General features: G+C 39.0%; 1 protein-coding gene and 1 non-coding gene across 2 annotated transcripts; one reads left to right on the top strand and one right to left on the bottom strand.

Moving 5' to 3' along the window:
* The first annotated feature begins 9,553 nt into the window (after positions 1-9,553).
* TRNAS-CGA (transfer RNA serine (anticodon CGA)) lies at positions 9,554-9,634 on the top strand. Its single transcript has one exon. It is a non-coding gene; the product is annotated as a tRNA-Ser (tRNA).
* Positions 9,635-9,990: 356 nt separating this feature from the next.
* Positions 9,991-22,595, bottom strand: LOC126787562 (G-type lectin S-receptor-like serine/threonine-protein kinase RLK1). Its single transcript, XM_050513420.1, is given in 3 exon segments — positions 9,991-10,616; positions 10,619-12,004; positions 22,169-22,595. Coding segments are annotated over 3 exon segments (2,271 nt in total). The 3' UTR covers positions 9,991-10,158.
* Between the last annotated feature and the right edge of the window lie 417 nt (positions 22,596-23,012).

Here is a 23,012-nt window from a genome sequence, read left to right on the forward strand (position 1 = left end):
GTCACTCGATCTCTACTAATCAACACCTGTGGAATTATCAAGGTTCTAAAAAATGCTAGGCGTTAATCAGGCGGACAGCTAAAAACCAGCGCCCAGAGGATTAATCGGGGATTAATCGGCCCAAAATCTAGACGGCCAAGGATCTCCGAGCGCCTAGGCGGTCCTAGGCGGGGATTTTTTAGAACATTGGGAATTATCCCCTACACCATCGAATTGGTGCACCGGGATTATAAACACAAACCCGGTAAGCTTATAGCTCGTATGAGTAAAATGAAAATATAATTCGCATATCAATATATACGAAAATCACAAATCAACAAATATAAATGCCCTCATAAGTCAATGGACAGCCCATCTGGTTATCCCAAAAACAATATATGAAATGGAAGTGCTCATGAGAAATCGGGCAACCCTTCTGGTTACCCAAAAACATTTATAATACGGGTACTACTGAACGCTGGTACACATCCGTTACCCCTCACGTAGTACACCGCTGATATTGGATAGCCACCCGCTACCCAACATCCAAAACAATCTGAGTACCCATGAGCCGATAACCACCCGTTACCTTACATGCAGTACTACGGCAGACATACTATAGCTCTAACTGTATCGTAACTTTCGCCCGGCCAAAGGCTAGGTTCCGACTTGCCAAACACGTACAATAATCTCACATCATATTGTACAAAATCAGGTCCGAAGACAAATCAACATTTAACAATCTCATGTTAAATTCACGTACAATAATCTCACATCATATTGTACAATCAAAATCACATGCTCGATAAAATCTTGTCATTAAAATGACATCATCACGATAAAATCATAACAGTACATTATATAGCAAACTATATATATATATGTACTTATTTACCATTTATACAATATATATATAATCCACTATATCATATACATATCATAATTCATAAACGCGTCCAAAGACAAAACGTTCAACAAACACATATTAAAATCACGTGCAATAATCACACCTCATATTGTACAATTAATTCACATACTCGTCATATAATTCTTGTCATCGAAATGACCAATTCCAATGAATTCATAACAGTATATAATATAGCAAACTATATATATAAGTACGTATTTACCATTTATACAAATATATATATTCCACTATATCATATACATGTCGTATTTCAATATTTAAAACTCTTGCAAAAATCTGGAATTCACCGCGAGGGTTAATTCGTAAATATGTGAGATTTTACTCACCTTATCGACTCGAGCGTAATTCCACAATTTCCGAAGATAATTCATTTCCTTGATTTATCGATGACCTTGAAAAGATTAGAAAAGAATTTAGAAACGTTTTGTAAACCTTTAAATGCCGTAACAGTAATAATCGGTTACTGTTCAGCGATTTTCGGTTTTACGAATTTACTGTTCACTGAGTACTATTCACTGTTTTACTATTTACGTATTTATTATTTTATGTATTAATGTATAAATACACATCCAATACGTATCTCTATACGAGTACATACTGTTTATGTATTTCTGTACGTATAAATACTATTCACATGTACATACTGTCTCAGTAAATAATAATTACTGAATTGCCCTTCCAAAATTACTTTTTACCTTTACTAAAAGTAATTTATATTTACATTTACCGTACGTAAATAAAATTTATATTTACCGTACGTAAATCACCTTTTTACATTTACCGTACGTAAAAATAAATTACAAAATTACCCTCTCGGAAACAATGTTCACGCCGCCAAAGATGGCGGCTCGTGGGGTACACGCGCCACCCGCCGGCAAGCTACGCGTGAGGCTCACGCGCCGACGCCACCAACGGCGCGTGTCACGCCACCGCCGCCCCATTTCTCTTCCTTTCTCCTCCCTCTTCTTTCCTACGGTCTCAGACCACCCCTAGGCTATCCCACGCACCCCCACGCGCCATCCATGGCGGCGGAAATCTCCTCCCTTTCCTCCTCTGTTCTCCCACTCCGATCTACCTTAAAACCTCTCCAAAACATTCACAAATTCACCACCAAGCAATTCAACAATTGAATTAACCAAATCCTTACCTAAAACACGATTTGAAATCGTTGGAGTTCGTTGGTTGGATCGGACCGACTGTGCTCGGTTCCTGTGAGTCACGTCGAAGCTTCACGGCGTCGCTGGAGTCCGTGCCTTGCTCGGAGGGAGGTCGCGTCGTGGTTGTGAGGCCGCTGATGCCGGCGGTGAGGAGCACGGCGCACGGAGGGCGGCCATTCGTCGGTGAGCCGAGAGGATGAGAGAGTTTTCGGGAGAGAGGAGAAAAGGAGGCGGGTTGAAAGAGGGAAGAATGGGTTTCCAATTATGGGAACCCTAGCTCAAAACATTTCCTTTTATACCCCCCCCCTCTAAAATCGGAAACTAACTTCCGTCGTTAATAAGGTTTACGTACGACGTCCGATTCGAACGCGTCATATACTCACGAACTCGTAACGACGAGCTCTACAACTTTAGTGAAGAAAGTTTTCGCAACCGAGCAACGGAATAAAAGTCGATACATACGTTGCGGTAACGTCACGTTTTTCGAATTAAACGTTCCGAGAACGTTTCCGTTTTTCGTTTCGTAACATCGCAAACAATCAAATTCGTTTTAATTGAATTTCCCAACTTTATAGAATTCAAATCAAACCAAATATTGTTTTGAAAAATAGGGTTATTACAAGATTTTAGTTAGGAAATGCTTTTTAGCAATGTTAATTCTTTATAGCTACTATCATACTATTTTATAGAAATTTGTAATATTTCGTAATGATTTGAAGAATTTCGTAATATTTCGTAGTGTAGAATTTCGTAATATTTTGTAGTGTTTTTTAATGTTTCGTAAGGTTACGTAAAATTTGTTGTATTTTGTAAACACATACTAAATTTTTGACTTTTATACACTTTCTCACTAAGATTAGGTTATTTATGGGTACTATTGTATTATTTGTCGAAATTCCAAGTGATTCGTAACATTTCGTAATATTTCGTTGTATTTCGTAATATCTCGTGACATTTTGTAGTGTTTCGTACAGTTACTAAAAAATTGTTGTATTTTGTAAAGTAAGACTAACTTTAGACTTTTATACACTTTCTCATTTGGATTAAGTTCTTTATGGGTACTACCGTATTATTTTATAGAATTTTATAATACTTTGTAAGGTTTCATAGCATTTTGTAGAATTTGATAATATTTCGCAATGTTTTGTAGCATAAGTAATGTTTCGTAAGGTTACGCAAATATTGTTCTATTTTGTAAAGTAAGTCCAAGTTTTCACTTTTATACACTTTGTCACTTAGATTGGGTTCTAAATGATATTTCGTAGTGTTTTGTAATATTTCGTAGCATTTTATAGAATTTCGCAATATTTCATAGTGTTTTATAGTATTATGTAAGGTTGCGGAAATATTGTTCTATTTTGTAAACTACGACTAAGTTTTGAATTTTATACACTTTATCATTTTAATGAATTGATCACATGTGACGGTTCGATTGATGATATCAAAAACATAGGTTGTTGATCACCGATTTGTCCACTAAAGCATCATAACATTTTTATAATAGGTTAAATATAAATGTGTCACATTATGAACCGACTATATGGAGGCGATGTCTAGACATCAATCGCACCGTTCGATGTTTTTGTAACGACCCCAAAATTTCGAGCATAAAAACTCAAAATTTCAAAGTCGTGAAACACCAAAACAATCTGAATGAATCGAAATCATTTTAAATGCCACAGCGGATCATCTCTGAGTTCAAAATACAACTCAGTCAAACCGATTATTACAAACCAAATCATAATTCAACATTATAACAAATGGAAATGTATAATCCTCACAACAACCTCACAAGATAGTCACACAAAATCCTCACACAGGCTGGAACTGAATATCTTCAAGTCCTCTGAGCGGTCCGTCAATTCCCACTAAACCACACATGCGGAGTTATTCACTACACCATCGAATCGGTGCACCGGGATTGTAAACACAAACCCGGTAAGCTTTACAGCTCGTATGAGTAAAAACAACAATAAAACTCGCATATCAATATATACGGAAATCCACAAAAAAAACATTAAATATAAATGCACTCATGAGTCAATGGACGGCCCGTCTGGTTGACCAAAATATGAAAATGAAAGTGCTCATGAGAAATTAGGCAACCCCTCTGTTTACCCAAATGCATTTATAATACGGGTATTAATGAACGCTGGTACACATCTGTTACCCCTCACGTAGTACACCGTTGACATTGGGTAACCTCATGCTACCCAACATCCAAAAATATGAGTACTCATGAGCCGATAACCCATCTGTTACCTCACATGCAGTACTCCGGCAGACATACTAGAGCTCTAACTGTATTGTAACTTTCGCCCGGCCAAAGGCTAGGTTCCGACATGCCAAACACGTCCGAAGACTGGTCCGAAGACATATCAACATTTTAACAATCTCCATGTTAAAATCACGTACAATAATCATCACCTCATATTGTACAAAAATCAAGTCCGAAGACAAAACTCGTCTGAAGACATCAATCACGTCCGAAGACAAAATCACGTCCGAAGACAAATCAACATTTTAACAATCTCCATGTTAAAATCACGTACAATAATCATCACCTCATATTGTACAAATCAAATCACATGCTCGATATATAAATCTCGTCATCAAATGACATAATCACGATAAAATCATAACAGTATATTATATAGCAAACTATATATATGTACATATTTACCATTTACACAATATATATATAATCCACTATATCATATACATGTCATATTTCATAAACACGTCTGAAAACAAAATCACGTCCGAAGACAAATCAACATATTAACAATCTCCATGTCAAAATCACGTACAATAATCATCACCTCATATTGTACAAATCAAATCATATGTTCGATATATAACTCTCGACATCAAAATGACATAATCACGATAAAATCATAGCAGTATATTATATAGAAAACTATATATATATGTACCTATTTACCATTTATACAATATATATATAATCCACTATATCATATACATGTCATATTTCTTTCTTAAAAATTCTGCAAAATCTTGAATCTCCGCAAGGGTAGATTCATAAATATGTGAGATTTTACTCACCTTCTTTCATGCGTGCAACTTCCACGACACTGAAAGTAATTTCCTCACTCGTTTCGTCAGTCACCTAATAGCATGATAAATGCTTAGAAAATGATACTTGAAATATCAGGTGACGATTTTCAGTACAACTAAATGTTGTTCATAAAACATTGTTCACAGAAGACTGTTCATGTTTTACTAATCACTGTTTTTACTAAAATACTGTTCACAGTTACCGTTTTTACAAAGCACTGTTCACAGTCACTGTTTTACTAAAACGCTGTTCACATTTACTGGTACAAAATACTATTCATGCGTCGCCACTGTTCGCCGACTGCCACCAATGATCACCAAATTTCACCACCACAATCTAAATGACATTCCTAACAACTTCTTAGTTCACCCCAAAGTCTAATTTTGAGCCTAAACACTTCAATTTAACAAGAACCAAAAAGCCCCAATTTAAAAACCTAGAATTTCTTTTCTTCGATTCTCCTAGCACATAACGATTGGGGTTAAATATTTTGGAGGGTTTGTAGTATGGAAGGAGACCTTCAAAATGAAACAACAATCGTACCGATTGGTTGCCGGAGGAGGGAGATCTGACGAGTTGATATTCGGCGAAATATGCTTTTTCGGAAGAACTTCTGGGTTTCCCCGCTCCTAAACGGCGGCGATATGGCGGGTGACGTTACCACCAATCGACAGGGGATGCAGCAACCTTTCAAACGTGACCGGTGCGCCGCTCTATGATGGCCAGACAACGGAGATCCGACGGCCCAAAGTCGGCTGCTCGGGAGAGAAATTTCTGGATTTTTTTCGTGGTGAACAGTACCCATGAACAATACCGATTCGAATTTTTGATTTTTCTCCCATTTTTCTCTTTAATTCCCCTATTTATATTTTCCATAATTGTCCAAATATCTTTTGATTCGTAACTTCTTCATACGAACTCCGATTTAGGCGTGCCACGTTTCCACTAATTCGTATCGACGAGCTTTATGACTTTCATGTAAGAAGTTTCCTAAGAATCCCAATGAGTCAAAAATTAACTCTTAGACTCGTCAAATTGAACGTTTCCGAACAATTAATATTTCGAACCCTTTCGTTTTCATTCTCAGCTAATAAAATTGGACAATGACCAACTTAATAATATCCGTGAACTCATTGGAAATTAGATATGAATTTTTCGGGTTATTACAGTTTTCAATATAAATATTTTGAGACTTTATTAAAATTTCATTCAATTTGGACCTCGTATGATCATCGGCACATTGTAAAACCCAAAACAACAATAATACGCCTTAAGGGTGGACCTATTCCCGGGATGCAGAGGCTAAAACTCTTTTACATCTACTAGAGCACGTTATTATCTGGAACTACCTTATATGGTCGGAAACCATAGTCCTTTTGTGAGGGGCCCGGTCAATGCGGTTTTGTGATGGAAAATGCTTATTTTTAGGTTAACTGGATGTTCAGACTCATACGAGGTTCAAATTGAATGAAATTTTAACAAGATGCCTAAAAATATGAACCGATCACATCTGACGGTCTAATTGACCATACAAGAAATTTAGGTTGTTGATCACCAAATTATACACTAAAGTATCATAAAACATTTATAATAGATTAGATATAAAGGTGTCACATTATGAACCGACTATATGGAGGCGACGTCTAGACATCAATTGCACCGTTCAATAGTTTCAGTATAAATATCTTGGGTCTCGTTAAACTTTCATTCAATTTGGATCTTGTATGATTTCGACACGTCGTAAAAATCGAAAACATCAATAATATGCCCTAAGGGTAGACCTATTTCTAGGATGGGAATGCCAAAACTCTTTTACATCTCTCTAAGCACGTAATTTTCCAGAACGACCTTGTGCAATCGGAACCCGTAGTCCCATTTATGAGGGGCGCGGTCAATGCCCTTTTGTGATAGATAAATGCCTATTTTTAGGTTTACTTGTTGTTCGGGAATCATACAAGGTTCAAATTGAATGAAATTTTAACAGGGTGCCTGAAAATATGCACCGATCACAGTTGACGGTATGATTGTCTTTATAAGAAACTTAGGTTGTTAATCACCAAATTATCCATTAAACTATCATAACATTTATAATAGGTTAAATATAAAAGTGACACATTATGAATCAACTATATGGAAGTGATGTCTAGACATCAATCGCACCGTTCAATGTTTTCAGTATATATATTTTGGGACCCTGTTAAAATTTCATTCAATTTGGACCTTGTGAGACCGTTGGTACATCGTAAAAACCGAAAACATCACTAATACGCCCTAAGGGTGGACCTATTCCCAGGATGGGAAGACCAAAATTCTTTTACATCTCTCAAAGCACGTAATTTTCCAAAACTACCTTGTGCGGTCGGAACCCATAGTCTCATTTACGAGGGGCACGGTTAATGCGCTTTTGTGATGGATAAATGCCTATTTTTAAGTTGACTTGATGTTCAGATGGTCGTACGAGGTTTAAATTGAATGAAATTTTAACGAGATCCCTAAAAATATGCACCGACCACATTTTTGACGGTCTGATTGACCATATCAGAAACATAGGCTGTTGATCACAGAATTATCCACTAAAGTATCATAACATTTATAATAGGTTTTCATTTCATAGTTATTCAATTCGTAAGGTTACGCATTGCGGCATTTCCAAATATTTTCTAGCATTACTATTTGGCAAATATTTGTAATATTTCATAGTGTTTCGTAGCATTTCGTAGTATTTCGTAACATTTGTAGTATTTCATAAGTTACCCAAAAATTGTTATATTTTGTAATCTAAGACTAAGTTTAGACTTTTATACACTTTATCACTTAGATTAGGTTCTTTATGGGTACTATCATATTATTTTGTAGAAATCCGTAATATTTCTAGTGTTTCGTAGCATTTTGTAGAATTTCGTAATTTTTTGCAGTGTTTTATAACATTTCGTAGTATTTCGTACTATTGTATTATTATGTTGAAATTTTATAGTGTTTCGTAATATTTTGTAGCATTTCGTAGAATTTCATAATATTTAGTATTTCGTAGCATTTTGTAGGGTTTTGTAAGGCTACTAAAAAATTGAGGTATTTTGTAAAGTAAGACTAATTTTAGACTTTTATACACTTTGTCACTTAGATTAGGTTCTTTAAGAGTACTGTTGTATTATTTTGTAGAATTTCGTTTATTTTTTATTTTTTATTTTCAGAATTGTTTCGAAACTCTGTCTGCAATGACCGAGTCTCTAGCCCATTGTGATTATTATCATCTAAGTGAAACCTTGAGGGGGACATAAGACTTACACCTTGGCGATTACAATCATCCTTATACAAAACATCAAAAATAAAATACAGCATAGTATTTCGTAGTGTTTCGTAACGTTACCCTCTCCCCTCCCCGTAGTATTTCTATATAAGATATGATAGTGGATCTCATAATATATAAAATGATCTTTCATACGACACTTATCAATCGTCTGATGTACATTCAAATGACTTTTATCTGTCGTCTAATGTATAGTCAGACGACTCTTATGTGTCATGTGATGTGTAATCAAACGACATGTATACATTTATACATTTTATCACTTATATTAGATTCAATATGGGTACTATTATATTATTTTATAGAAATTCGTAATATTTTGTAGTGTTTCGTAACATTTCGTAGCATTTTGTAGAATTTCGAAATATTTCGTAGTGTTTCATCACATTTCGTAGTATTTTGTAGTGTTTCATAAGGTTTCGTAAAAATTGTTGTATTTTGTAAACTAAGACTAACTTTGAGTTTTTATACACTTTCTCACTTAGATTAAGTTCTATATGGGTATCATAATATTATTTTATGGAAATTCGTAATATTTCTTATTTTTTCTTAACATTTTGTAGAAGTTCGTAATATTCGTATTGTTTCATAAAATTTCATAACATTCTATAGTGTTTCGTAAAGTTATTAACAAATTGAGGTATTTTATAAAGTAAGACTAACTTTAAACTTTTATACACTTTCTCACTTAGATTAGATTATTTATGGGTACTGTCGTATTATTTTATAGAATTTTGTAATACTTCGTAGTGTTTTGTAGCATTTCGTATTGAATTTGGTTTAAACTTGTTAACATATGCCTGTATAGTTTAGTATATCTTGTTGCAAGTATTGAATTTGGAAGGTCGTATATGACCCATAACCTCTTCTAGAGCTTCCATAAGTTATGATCTTTGGTTCAGTTAAAGCAGGAATGCAAAGATATAAATAAAGAAAAAAATTGAACTGAAAGAAAATAATTTTATGAATATGAACTCATACCTAATAAGAGCGCAGCGTAATGGTGGTCTCTCATTCTCTCCCATTCTGGTTTCTCCGATCAAATTAAGTTTGGGTTTAGTCCGTTTGTAATAAAAAAGAGAAAGCGAGGCACAGAAGTAGTTGTCGATATGTCCGAGTGGTTAAGGAGACAGACTCGATATCTGTTGGGCTTTGCTGCGCAGGTTCGAATCCTGCTGTCGACGTTCATTCAAACCATCTTTTGCACCTTGGTCATAACTCGCTGCACCACCCACCTTCAACAGTCTAATTCCGATGAATGCCAAGCATTTTCATACCTTCTGCACCTTGCATAGACCTCACTGCATCCTGCGAGCATCGCCACGTTCGACAACTCCAATCCAACCGTCCAAGATGGATGTAACTCTTTTTTAGGCCTCATTCCATGGTGATGTTAATAGTTCGGACAAAGGAGGTGGTTTTTGACAAGGTGAACCTGCAAATGGATTAATGAATAGTAATAATGTGTTTTGTATAATATATGTTAAGGTTCTTTGAGATAAACCATGTGGTTCATTACTAAAACTTTCAACTAGTAATGGAACTTGAAGGTTTGGAAATGACTTCATTATTATTCCCAACAAGATCATAACTTACAGCTTCTAAACTGCATTTGATGAAAAAAAGCGTCTACAAACTTATTACTAAAACAACTACATAGACACTAACAACAGGAAACCTACACAATGCTGATCAAACAGAGTCGGTTTCAGCCAGTTCTGCTGTATGGTGATGGACTTGGTGGAACATGCACTTCCACTAATCCTTCCAGCATCTGCATAACCTTCCTCATAGTCGGTCGAACAGAAGGGTCTTCTTGAATGCACCAAAGAGCAACCATGATGAGTCTTTCCAGCTTTGTTTTCTCATTCAAGGCCTCAACTTCATAATCTACAACAACATCCAAGACTCCTTCGAGGTAGCAATCATAAACCCAATCAGTTAAAATTGCACGCTCTTCGATCACACTTTCCATTTCAACGCTTCTCCTGCAGCAAATGACCTCTAGCAGCACCACACCAAAGCTGTACACATCGACTTTGGTAGTGATTGGCATGTTCCGGAACCACTCAGGTGCAACATAACCTTTTGTTCCTCTTATGGCTGTTTGAGTCTGGCTCTGATTCATCATTAAAAGCTTTGCCAATCTGAAGTCAGCTATCCGACATTGTAGTAATCATCTAGCAGAATGTTCTGAGGCTTAATGTCACAGTGGATAATCTGCGTGCTGCACTCTTCATGTAAGTACAGAAGTCCTCTCGAAACTCCATAAGCAATATCAATTCTTTGCCTCCAACTTGGTCTGGTATCAGCAAAAAGATAGTTTGCTAATGTGCCATTGCTCAAGAATTCATATACTAGTAACCGCTCTTGTCCCTCGTCACAATATCCAACAAGTCTAACCAGATTCTTGTGATGTGTCTGACCAATTATGTTCAGCTCCGTCTTGAATTCCTTCTCACTATCTTGTAACACAAAATATAGCTTCTTAACTGCCACTGGGACACCAGAACCAGTTTGCAGTATTCCTTTGTAAACAACTCCAAATGCACCCTTTCCTAACTCTTCATTAAATCCATTTGTTTCTTCTTTAAGCTCTTCATAGCTAAAAGCGCGCAGATTCGCGTCCAAAACTTGGTTGTTAGACATACCCCTTACATGTTTCTTTTGGTAAATGAAGAAAAAACCCAGACAAACTATAGCACTTAAAATTAAGTTAACAAAGACTGAGGTACCAAGTAGTGCTGATCCAATGCGTATCAAAGTGGTTTGATTCTTCCTCTTCTTGTCATCCGGGCTTGGCATTTGAGGCGGTAGAGTAAAATTTCCCTTCCTCACTTTGATGAAGGCCTGTGAATTAAGCCCTCCGTCCTGTCTCCCATTTGAAAGAGGTAACTTCTTTTTCCAACAGGTATCAGCTCTGTAAATGGCAACAGTACACATACAATCTCCAAAGCAAGACTCATTGCAACTTTCCGCAGTAGAAGGATTTAACTGCATATAGTCTGAGGTTGGCCAATCAGTATTTGTCAGCACCAGTACTTCATATAGATCTTTTGTAACAGTCAGATCATCTTCCTCACAGCCTTGAATGAAATCCGGTTTGCAGTTCCCATACGGATCACTCGGATCCAGTAATGAGTATCTCGTTAGGCATTCACAGGTTGGTCTCTGATTTTGGAGAGAGCAGATACTGTTGTAGCCACATACACCAAGACCTGATTCAACAGTCATACTGCATATGTTATCTGGCACTGAGCAAACAAGACTCCAGCTTACGTTACCAGTGATACTTTTTGGGTGAGAGTATAGTGCAAAAACCCCATCAAAGTTGAGAGTTGCTCTTAGATAGAAGCTTCTGGCTGAGACTCTGTCTGCTTCTTTGATATTGACTTTTTCACCATTCTCTCTCAAAACATACATGTAGCCTGAGCTATTGAACTCCAGCTTTGTACCAGCAGTAGAAGAATTTAAGTCACCAGTTGTGTCACTTGCATAGTAAGGCCGGTTGGCAAACTCAGTTGGCAAGTTTACGGTGACAAGCTGTAATAACCCTAGATTTTAAAACAATATGTGAATTGTTTTGAATTCTATTAAGTTTTGGAATTTCAAATAAAATGAAACTTATTGTTTGCGATGTTTTGAAACGAAAAACGGAAACGTTTTCGGAACGTTTATTAAGAAAAACGTTACGTTTCCGAACGATTTTATCGACTTTTATTCCGTTGCTCGGTTGTGAAAACTTCCTTCACGAAAGTTGTAGAACTCGTCGATACGAGTTCGTGGATATGTGACGCGTTCGAATCGGACGTCGGCGGTAAAAGTTATTAACGTCGGAAGTTAGTTTCCGATTTGGAAACTAGTATAAATAGGTAATTATGGGATTAGGGTTTCCTTAATCAGAAACCCTCATCTCACTTCTCTCTCTCTTTCCGCCGCTCTCTCTTTTCTCTCTCTCTCTCTCCTTCTCCTCGATTCCTCTCCCTCACTCGGTTCTCTCTCGCCCTCACCGATCGTGCCCTCCCCGAATCCCTCTCCCTCTCACCGATCGCTCTCTCCCTCTCCCTCTCACTGATCACTCTTCCCTCTCCCTCTCACTGTCACTTTCTTCCTCTCCCTCTCACCCGAAACCTCGCGATTCTCCGTCGCCCAAACGCTCCACCGGTGAGACCAAGGCTTGGGACTGCATCACCATCATCTCTCCTCACCCCTAGTGCCACCGGTGACAAGATCGGCGATCAAAAACCGCGATAGGTACCGCCGCTGCTCAACTGCAAGGCCGCCGGCATCTCGAGCTCTCCAACTTCGTTTTTAACGATCCAGATGTCTGATCGAGGTGAGGATTGGTATAGATGGGTTATGTGATTGATTTGTTGTTGTTTTTGGTTGTTTTGTGGCGATCGGAGGAGTGGTGGAGGTGTTGAACACCGCCGCTTAAAGCGGCGCGTGAAGGAGCGTGTGGAAGTGTGGGGTGGTGCAGGGGCGGCCTAAGGCCGGAGGGGAGGAGAGGGGAGAAAGTAGGAGGGATTTGAGGTAGCGGTGGCGTGCTACGCGCCGTGGTTAGCCTCGGCGCGTGGGCCCCACGCGCGGCCGACCGGAGGTGGCGCGTGCGCCACACGCGCCGCCGTGTGAGGCGGTGTAATTAGTTTTGACTGAAAGGGTATTTTGGTAATTTACTGTGTAACGGTAAATGTAAATGTAAATTTTATTTACTACGGTAAATGTAATTAATTTTTACCTTCGGTAAATGTAATTATAAATTACTTTCAGTAAATGTAAAAAGTAATTTGTAAAAGGGTAATTTAGTAAATTTTATTTACTGAGTTGTATTTACATTTAAATCGTACGTATACGTACAGAAATACGTATTAATATTTATACGTACAGAAATACGTATTAATATTTATACGTACAGAAATACGTATTAATATTTATACGTACAGAAATATGTATTAATATTTATACGTACAGAAATACGTATTATTATTTATACGTACAGAAATACGTATTATTATTTATACGTACAGAAATACGTATATAATATTTATACGTACAGAAATACGTATTAATATTTATACGTACAGAAATACGTATTAATATTTATACGTACAGAAATACGTATTATTATTTATACGTATAGAAATACGTATATAATATTTATACGTACAGGAATACGTATATAGTACTTATACATACAGAAATACGTATTAATTGAGTATTGCACAGTAACCGTGAATAGTGAACCGTGAACAGTAATTTCGTAAAACCGAAAATTGCTGAACAGTAACCAATTAATACTGTTACGGCATTTAAAGGTTTACGAAACGATTCTAAATTCTTTTCTTATTCTTTTAAGGTGATCATTAATCGAGGAAAGGAATTATCATCGGAATTGAGGATTTACGCTCGAGTCGATAAGGTGAGTAAAATCTCACTGAATTACGAATCTACCCTCGTGGTGATTCAACATTTTTGCAAGTGTGTTTATTTAATGAATTACAACATGTATATAACTTAGTGGACTACGTATATATAGTATAATGGTAATAAATATATATATATATATATAGTTCATTAAATTACATACTGTTATTAATTCATTAAAAATAGTCATTTCGGTGACAGAAAAATTGTGCATGTGTGATTTTAATGGTACGATATGATGTGAGATTATCGTACGTAATTTTTCAGGTGCTTATGAAATATGACATGTATATGATATAGTGGACTATGTATATATTGTATAAATGGTAAATAAATACGAATATATATAGTTTGCTATATAATATACTGTTATGATTTTTATTGTGGATATATTGTGAAAGTTTTAAAACGTACAATATGATGAGTGATTATTGTACATGATTTTATCGCGGAAAATGTGAAATATTGTGATTTGTCTTCGGACGTGATGTGTGGTACAATATGATGTGAGATTATTGTACGTGTTTGGCAAGTCGGAACCTAGCCTTTGGCCGGGCGAAAGTTACGATACAGTTAGAGCTCTAGTATGTCTGCCATAGTACTGCATGGGAGGTAACGGGTGGTTATCTGCTCATGGGTACTCAGCTTGTTTTGGATGTTGGGTGGCGGGTGGTTACCCAACATCAGCGGTATACTAAGTGAGGGGTAACAGATGTGTACCAGCGCTCATTAGTTACCATTTTGTGAAAGTATTAGAGTAACCAGATGGGTTGCTCGTTTTCTCATGATTTTCATTATACTGTGTTGATGTGGAGTTGTGTCTTTTATGAGACGAGAGTTATTTTAATATTTTACTCATACGAGCTGTAAAGCTTACCGGGTTTGTGTTGCAATCCCGGTGCACCAATTTCAATGGTGTAGGGGATACTTCCGCAGGTGCTGAGTAGTGGTGATTGAGTGACGACTCCGAAGACTCGAAGTCGATCGCATCCAGTCGTGGTAAGGTTCCAGCGTGGATTGTGTGTGAGATTTGGTGTGATTTTATTTGTGAGGTTGTTGTGAGGATTATACAATTCCATTTGTTATATGTTGAATTATCATTTGGGTTTGTAATAATCGGCTTGACTGAGTTATATTTTAAACTCAGATGTGATCCGCTGCGACATTAAAATGATTTCGATTTCATTGAGATTATTTTGTTTTTAACGATTTTAAGATTTTGAGTTTTTAAGCTCGAAATTTTAGGGTCGTTACAGTTGGTATCAGAGCCTAAGTGCGTATTTGGCGATTATCAATACCATCCAGGAGCGATGATCCGACTGCAGGCGGGCTCCCATCACATGCTCCTCAGTATAGATATGTTGTCGGGTACGCGAGAGTGTTAGGAGCCACACCTCACGGTTTGGTCCTGTAGAGAGTATTGTGACGATATTCCAATTATTCACCTTCTTCTGAAATTTCATGATTGATATTGGTTGGATCTTTTTGTCGAATTCGAGACTTCACATGTATGACTGAGTGTTAATTGTTGAATGGTGATGAATTTGGAAAATGGTCGTGGACAGGGTCGAGGCCGAGTTAGGGCTGCAGGCCGAGTCCGCAATGTGGAGAACCTTTATGAGGAGGCTGCTCCACTGGAAAGACAAGTTGATCTTGTTGCTATCGTTAGAGACGATAGTCGTGTGTTGAGGTTGGTCAAGGACATGAGTGAGCTGCTAGTGCTGTCATTTCATGACGCTTGGATCATATGGTAGCGGACCATTGGATCGGAGTATTGGGACTTACTTGGTGATGATTGAGTACTATGAGTTAGAAAGAGGATGATAGCCATATTCATTTATTGCTAGTTCGGTAGTGGAGATGCTAGGATTGATTCCTACACCTCTTGGAAACGCTTTATGTGTCACTTCGCCCCTCGGAGTGTCACTTGAGTTAGAGACAATCTGCAAAGCTTGTCCGATTTTGATTGGAAGTAGAGAGTTCTCTGCTTCGTTGATTGTGATTCCGGATCACACTTATGATGTGATCTTGGGGATTGATTGGTTGAGACCACAGCATGCTGTGATTGATTGTTTTGACATGGTGGTGTCAGTTCATAGACCCGGAGAGCCAGTGTTTCGTTATCGTTGCCTCAAGTCTGATAACGCCATGAGATCAGGAGTTTTGGCACATGTGGAGTCAGTGGATCAGGAAGTATCTATCGCAGACATTGTGGTAGTATCTGAGTTTGGTGAAGTATTCCAAGAGATACCGGGGCTACCACCTCGAAGAGTGGTAGATTTCTGCATTGATGTAGTACCCAGTACAGCACCTGTGTCAAAGGCGCCATATAGAATGGGGCATAATGAACTTAAGGAGTTGAAGGTGCAGATTGATGAGCTTTTAGACCAAGGGTTCATTAGACCTAGTGTTTCACCTTGGGGAGCACCTGTCTTGTTCGTGAAGAAGAAAGATGGTTCTCTGCGGTTATGTGTGAACTACAGAGAGCTGAACAAGGTGACCATCAAGAATAGGTATCCCTTACCTAGGATTGACGACTTGTTCGATCAGCTCAAAGGTGCTACTGTGTTCTCTAAGATTGATTTGAGATCCGGTTATCATCAACTCAGAGTGAAGGAAGAAGATATATCGAAGACAGCCTTCAGGACCCGGTATGGACATTATGAGTTTGTCGTCATGCCATTTGGTCTAACGAATGCACCAGCTGTCTTTATGAGTTTGATGAACCAAGTATTTAGCCCGTACTTGGATGAGTTTGTTGTGGTGTTTGTGGATGACATTCTGATATACTCCAAGACACAAGAAGAACATGTGGTGCATCTGAGAACAGTGTTGCAGACCTTGAAGAAGGCCAGACTGTATGCCAAGCTAGAGAAGTGTGAGTTCTGGAAAGAAGAGGTCAAATTCCTTGGTCATGTTGTCTCAAAAGATGGAGTACTAGTGGACCCAGCAAAGGTAGAGGCAGTGAAGAGTTGGAGTCGTCCAAAGAACCCTACAGAGATACGTAGTTTCCTCGGTTTGGTAGGGTACTACAGGAGATTTATCGAGGGGTTTTCTAGTATCGCATCTTCATTGACCAAGTTGACCAAGAAAGATACTCCGTTTGTGTGGACGGATGCATGTGAGGAAGCATTCAACAAACTAAAGACTAGACTGACCACAGCACCAGTGTTGACGATTCCCTCTAGTGGTGGTGGCTATGTCATTTACAGTGATGCTTCACTCCAGGGTTTGGGTTGTGTGTTGATGCAGCATGGAGGAGTCGTTGCATATGGCTTGAGACAGTTGAAGATTCATGAGAAGAATTATCCGACACACGACCTAGAGCTTGCGGCAGTTGTATTTGCCCTGAAAATTTGGAGACATTACTTGTATGGTGAGAAATTTCAACTCTTTTCAGATCATAAGAGTTTGAAGTACTTGTTCTCACAGAAGGAGCTGAATATGAGGCAGAGGAGATGGATGGAACTCCTCAAGGACTATGACTTCACATTAGAGTACCACCCGGGGAAGGCAAATGTGGTGGCTGATGCCTTGAGCAGAAAACCGAGAGGCGTAGTAGCTTCACTTATGGTCCAGGAATGGTTCATGCTAGAAGCTGCATCAGAGTTTGATTTGGTACCATCGGGAGGAGAACCAAGGGTCTTTCTTGGTAGTGTCACAGTGCAACCCACATTGATCACGAGGATCATACAGGGTCAGGCGCAGGATAGGCACTCACGAGCGAAGTTGGCGGAGCTTGTAGTTGATACGCTTGACGAGTGTCCTTCTGAGTGGAGAGTTGGACCCGATGGAGGGTTGAGGTTTGGGGCAAGATTGTGTGTCCCAGATTGTGATGATCTCCGGGAGGAGGTTCTTCGTACGGCACATCGTTCACGCTATACCGTCCACCCAGGGAACACCAAGATGTACAAGGACCTATGCAGACAATTCTGGTGGAACGGTATGAAGAAAGATGTAGCAGAGTTTGTATCGAAGTGCCTTACATGTCAGCAAGTGAAAGCAGAACATCAACGACCAGCTGGCATGTTGAAACCACTGACTATTCCTCTTTGGAAGTGGGAGCAGATATCGATGGATTTTGTGACCGGATTACCTAGATCGAAGAAGGGTCACGATGCCATATGGGTGATTGTCGATCGGTTGACGAAGTCGGCACATTTTCTTCCAGTGTCGATGAAGTACTCAGTGGACGTGCTTGGGAAGCTATATGTGGATGAGGTAGTGAGACTTCATGGTGCTCCAGTTTCTATTGTTTCTGATAGAGATGCGCGTTTCACTTCGAAGTTCTGGGGTGGTTTGCAGAAGGCGATGGGCACCACCTTGGATATGAGTACAGCTTTTCACCCTCAGACGGATGGACAGACAGAGAGGGTGAATCAGGTGATGGAAGACATGTTGAGAGCATGTGTGTTGGATTTCAAGGGTAGCTGGGAAGATCATTTGAGATTGATTGAGTTTGCCTACAACAACAGCTACCATTCTAGCATTGGCATGGCACCATATGAGGCACTTTATGGTAGGTCATGTCGATCTCCGATCTGTTGGGCAGAAGTTGGTGATGAGGCACTGATGGGCCCGGAGGTAGTTCAGGAAACCACTGAGAAGATCTCGATTATTCGGGATAGAATCCGGACCGCTCAGAGTAGACAGAAGAGTTATGCAGACCTGAAGAGGAGACATGTGGAGTTTGAGATCGGTGACCATGTGTTCTTGAAGATTTCGCCTATGAGGGGTGTAGTGAGATTCGGCAAGAAGGGAAAGTTGGCTCCGAGGTACGTTGGACCCTTTGAGATACTTGAGAAGGTGGGCGAACTAGCTTATCGACTAGCCTTGCCTACTAGCATGGCGGGCGTACACAACGTCTTCCACATTTCCATGCTGAGGAAGTATGTACCAGATGAGTCACATGTGATCGATCATAGCACCATTGAGGTGAAAGAAAATGCCACATTTATTGTCGAGCCGGTTCGTATTCTGGATAGATCCACAAAGAAGCTTCGGAGGAGAGAAGTTGAGCTAGTCAAGGTGCTGTGGAGTCACCATGATGAGGGTGACGCATCTTGGGAGCTAGAGTCAGACATGATGACCAGATATCCACAGTTATTTGTTGAGTGAGCTTGAATTTCGGGGCGAAATTCCTTTAAGGGGGATAGATTGTAATAACCCTAGATTTTAAAACAATATGTGAATTGTTTTGAATTCTATTAAGTTTTGGAATTTCAAATAAAATGAAACTTATTGTTTGCGATGTTTTGAAACGAAAAACGGAAACGTTTTCGGAACGTTTATTAAGAAAAACGTTACGTTTCCGAACGATTTTATCGACTTTTATTCCGTTGCTCGGTTGTGAAAACTTCCTTCACGAAAGTTGTAGAACTCGTCGATACGAGTTCGTGGATATGTGACGCGTTCGAATCGGACGTCGGCGGTAAAAGTTATTAACGTCGGAAGTTAGTTTCCGATTTGGAAACTAGTATAAATAGGTAATTATGGGATTAGGGTTTCCTTAATCAGAAACCCTCATCTCACTTCTCTCTCTCTTTCCGCCGCTCTCTCTTTTCTCTCTCTCTCTCTCCTTCTCCTCGATTCCTCTCCCTCACTCGGTTCTCTCTCGCCCTCACCGATCGTGCCCTCCCCGAATCCCTCTCCCTCTCACCGATCGCTCTCTCCCTCTCCCTCTCACTGATCACTCTTCCCTCTCCCTCTCACTGTCACTTTCTTCCTCTCCCTCTCACCCGAAACCTCGCGATTCTCCGTCGCCCAAACGCTCCACCGGTGAGACCAAGGCTTGGGACTGCATCACCATCATCTCTCCTCACCCCTAGTGCCACCGGTGACAAGATCGGCGATCAAAAACCGCGATAGGTACCGCCGCTGCTCAACTGCAAGGCCGCCGGCATCTCGAGCTCTCCAACTTCGTTTTTGACGATCCAGATGTCTGATCGAGGTGAGGATTGGTATAGATGGGTTATGTGATTGATTTGTTGTTGTTTTTGGTTGTTTTGTGGCGATCGGAGGAGTGGTGGAGGTGTTGAACACCGCCGCTTAAAGCGGCGCGTGAAGGAGCGTGTGGAAGTGTGGGGTGGTGCAGGGGCGGCCTAAGGCCGGAGGGGAGGAGAGGGGAGAAAGTAGGAGGGATTTGAGGTAGCGGTGGCGTGCTACGCGCCGTGGTTAGCCTCGGCGCGTGGGCCCCACGCGCGCCCGACCGGAGGTGGCGCGTGCGCCACACGCGCCGCCGTGTGAGGCGGTGTAATTAGTTTTGACTGAAAGGGTATTTTGGTAATTTACTGTGTAACGGTAAATGTAAATGTAAATTTTATTTACTACGGTAAATGTAATTATAAATTACTTTCAGTAAATGTAAAAAGTAATTTGTAAAAGGGTAATTTAGTAAATTTTATTTACTGAGTTGTATTTACATTTAAATCGTACGTATACGTACAGAAATACGTATTAATATTTATACGTACAGAAATACGTATTAATATTTATACGTACAGAAATACGTATTAATATTTATACGTACAGAAATACGTATTATTATTTATACGTACAGAAATACGTATATAATATTTATACGTACAGGAATACGTATATAATATTTATACGTACAGGAATACGTATATAGTACTTATACATACAGAAATACGTATTAATCGAGTATTGCACAGTAACCGTGAATAGTGAACCGTGAACAGTAATTTCGTAAAACCGAAAATTGCTGAACAGTAACCAATTAATACTGTTACGGCATTTAAAGGTTTACGAAACGATTCTAAATTCTTTTCTTATTCTTTTAAGGTGATCATTAATCGAGGAAAGGAATTATCATCGGAATTGAGGATTTACGCTCGAGTCGATAAGGTGAGTAAAATCTCACTGAATTACGAATCTACTCTCGTGGTGATTCAACATTTTTGCAAGTGTGTTTATTTAATGAATTACAACATGTATATAACTTAGTGGACTACGTATATATAGTATAATGGTAATAAATATATATATATATATATATAGTTCATTAAATTACATACTGTTATTAATTCATTAAAAATAGTCATTTCGGTGACAGAAAAATTGTGCATGTGTGATTTTAATGGTACGATATGATGTGAGATTATCGTACGTAATTTTTCAGGTGCTTATGAAATATGACATGTATATGATATAGTGGACTATGTATATATTGTATAAATGGTAAATAAATACGAATATATATAGTTTGCTATATAATATACTGTTATGATTTTTATTGTGGATATATTGTGAAAGTTTTAAAACGTACAATATGATGAGTGATTATTGTACATGATTTTATCGCGGAAAATGTGAAATATTGTGATTTGTCTTCGGACGTGATGTGTGGTACAATATGATGTGAGATTATTGTACGTGTTTGGCAAGTCGGAACCTAGCCTTTGGCCGGGCGAAAGTTACGATACAGTTAGAGCTCTAGTCTGTCTGCCATAGTACTGCATGGGAGGTAACGGGTGGTTATCTGCTCATGGGTACTCAGCTTGTTTTGGATGTTGGGTGGCGGGTGGTTACCCAACATCAGCGGTATACTAAGTGAGGGGTAACAGATGTGTACCAGCGCTCATTAGTTACCATTTTGTGAAAGTATTAGAGTAACCAGATGGGTTGCTCGTTTTCTCATGATTTTCATTATACTGTGTTGATGTGGAGTTGTGTCTTTTATGAGACGAGAGTTATTTTAATATTTTACTCATACGAGCTGTAAAGCTTACCGGGTTTGTGTTGCAATCCCGGTGCACTAATTTCAATGGTGTAGGGGATACTTCCGCAGGTGCTGAGTAGTGGTGATTGAGTGACGACTCCGAAGACTCGAAGTCGATCGCATCCAGTCGTGGTGAGGTTCCAGCGTGGATTGTGTGTGAGATTTGGTGTGATTTTATTTGTGAGGTTGTTGTGAGGATTATACAATTCCATTTGTTATATGTTGAATTATCATTTGGGTTTGTAATAATCGGCTTGACTGAGTTATATTTTAAATTCAGATGTGATCCGCTGCGACATTAAAATGATTTCGATTTCATTGAGATTATTTTGTGTTTAACGATTTTAAGATTTTGAGTTTTTAAGCTCGAAATTTTAGGGTCGTTACACAAGCACAAGATTGCCATCATCTTGCATACGTAGCTCAAATCTTCCGTTTCAAAAGTTAGTCTCGGATTGTTGAGACCAGAGCTTCCCTCGTTTTTCGATATTCTGCCCAGGTAGAATGGTATGAGTAGGATTGTTAAAGGTCTCCCATAAGCTCTCTGACTTGCCATCTTGAAGAACAAAGTTGCCTGTATCATTTACGACCCCAAAGGCAACAACTCCAGAGAGGGACTCAGATCTCCAAAGCTGAACACCCTGAGGACTTGTAAGCACTAGTCCACTGTTAGCAGTCAGATTCACAACTGAACCCTTAGCTACAGCTGCAGGACTATCTCCATTGGCATACCAAACTATGGTTTTGTCTGGAATCTTAGCATACCATACAGAAAGCAGGAAAATATCACTGTTTTCAAGTTGTCGAAAACCAAAGGCGAAATCACCAGAAGGAGAAAGCCATGAGGAGTTGTTACCTGCAGTTGCAACGAAAGAAGCACCTACAGCTACTTTTCCGTCATCATTCTGGGCCAAAAGAGATTCTGGAACCAGAAACAACGAGGCAATAAGCAGAAGAAGCAGCCTTACAGTGGAAGCCATTTCCATTTGCTGCAACAAATGTGATTGAGGAATCAAAACTTGGGGTAAATGTACCACACAGAGCTATCTATATCTTAATTAAGCGTGGACCATGCATGGCCATCTTGATTCCTTGAAAGTTATGATAGTAGAGGCGTGTGTATAGGTGATTCTAGGCAGTCTTGACTTGTTCGGAGACTTTGACAAAGGAATAGCAGAACCAGAGTGACACAAATGGAACGTTCTTAGCTGTCAAAAGTTCCTCTCAAACTTCAAAGGCGTTGTCCCTCCATATACTCTTGAAGAAAATCAAGAGGCAATGGAATGATGCTCTCTCCTACTGTCCTACATAGGATTGATCATGCCACATTTCTCTTGAAGAAAAACTCGAAAAACTTTGTGGTCAACTTTCAGTGACCCAAAAAATGGTACCTATAG

The sequence above is a fragment of the Argentina anserina genome, chromosome 3 (assembly GCF_933775445.1).
Source record: "Argentina anserina chromosome 3, drPotAnse1.1, whole genome shotgun sequence".
In the NCBI taxonomy this organism is placed as follows: Eukaryota; Viridiplantae; Streptophyta; class Magnoliopsida; order Rosales; family Rosaceae; genus Argentina; species Argentina anserina.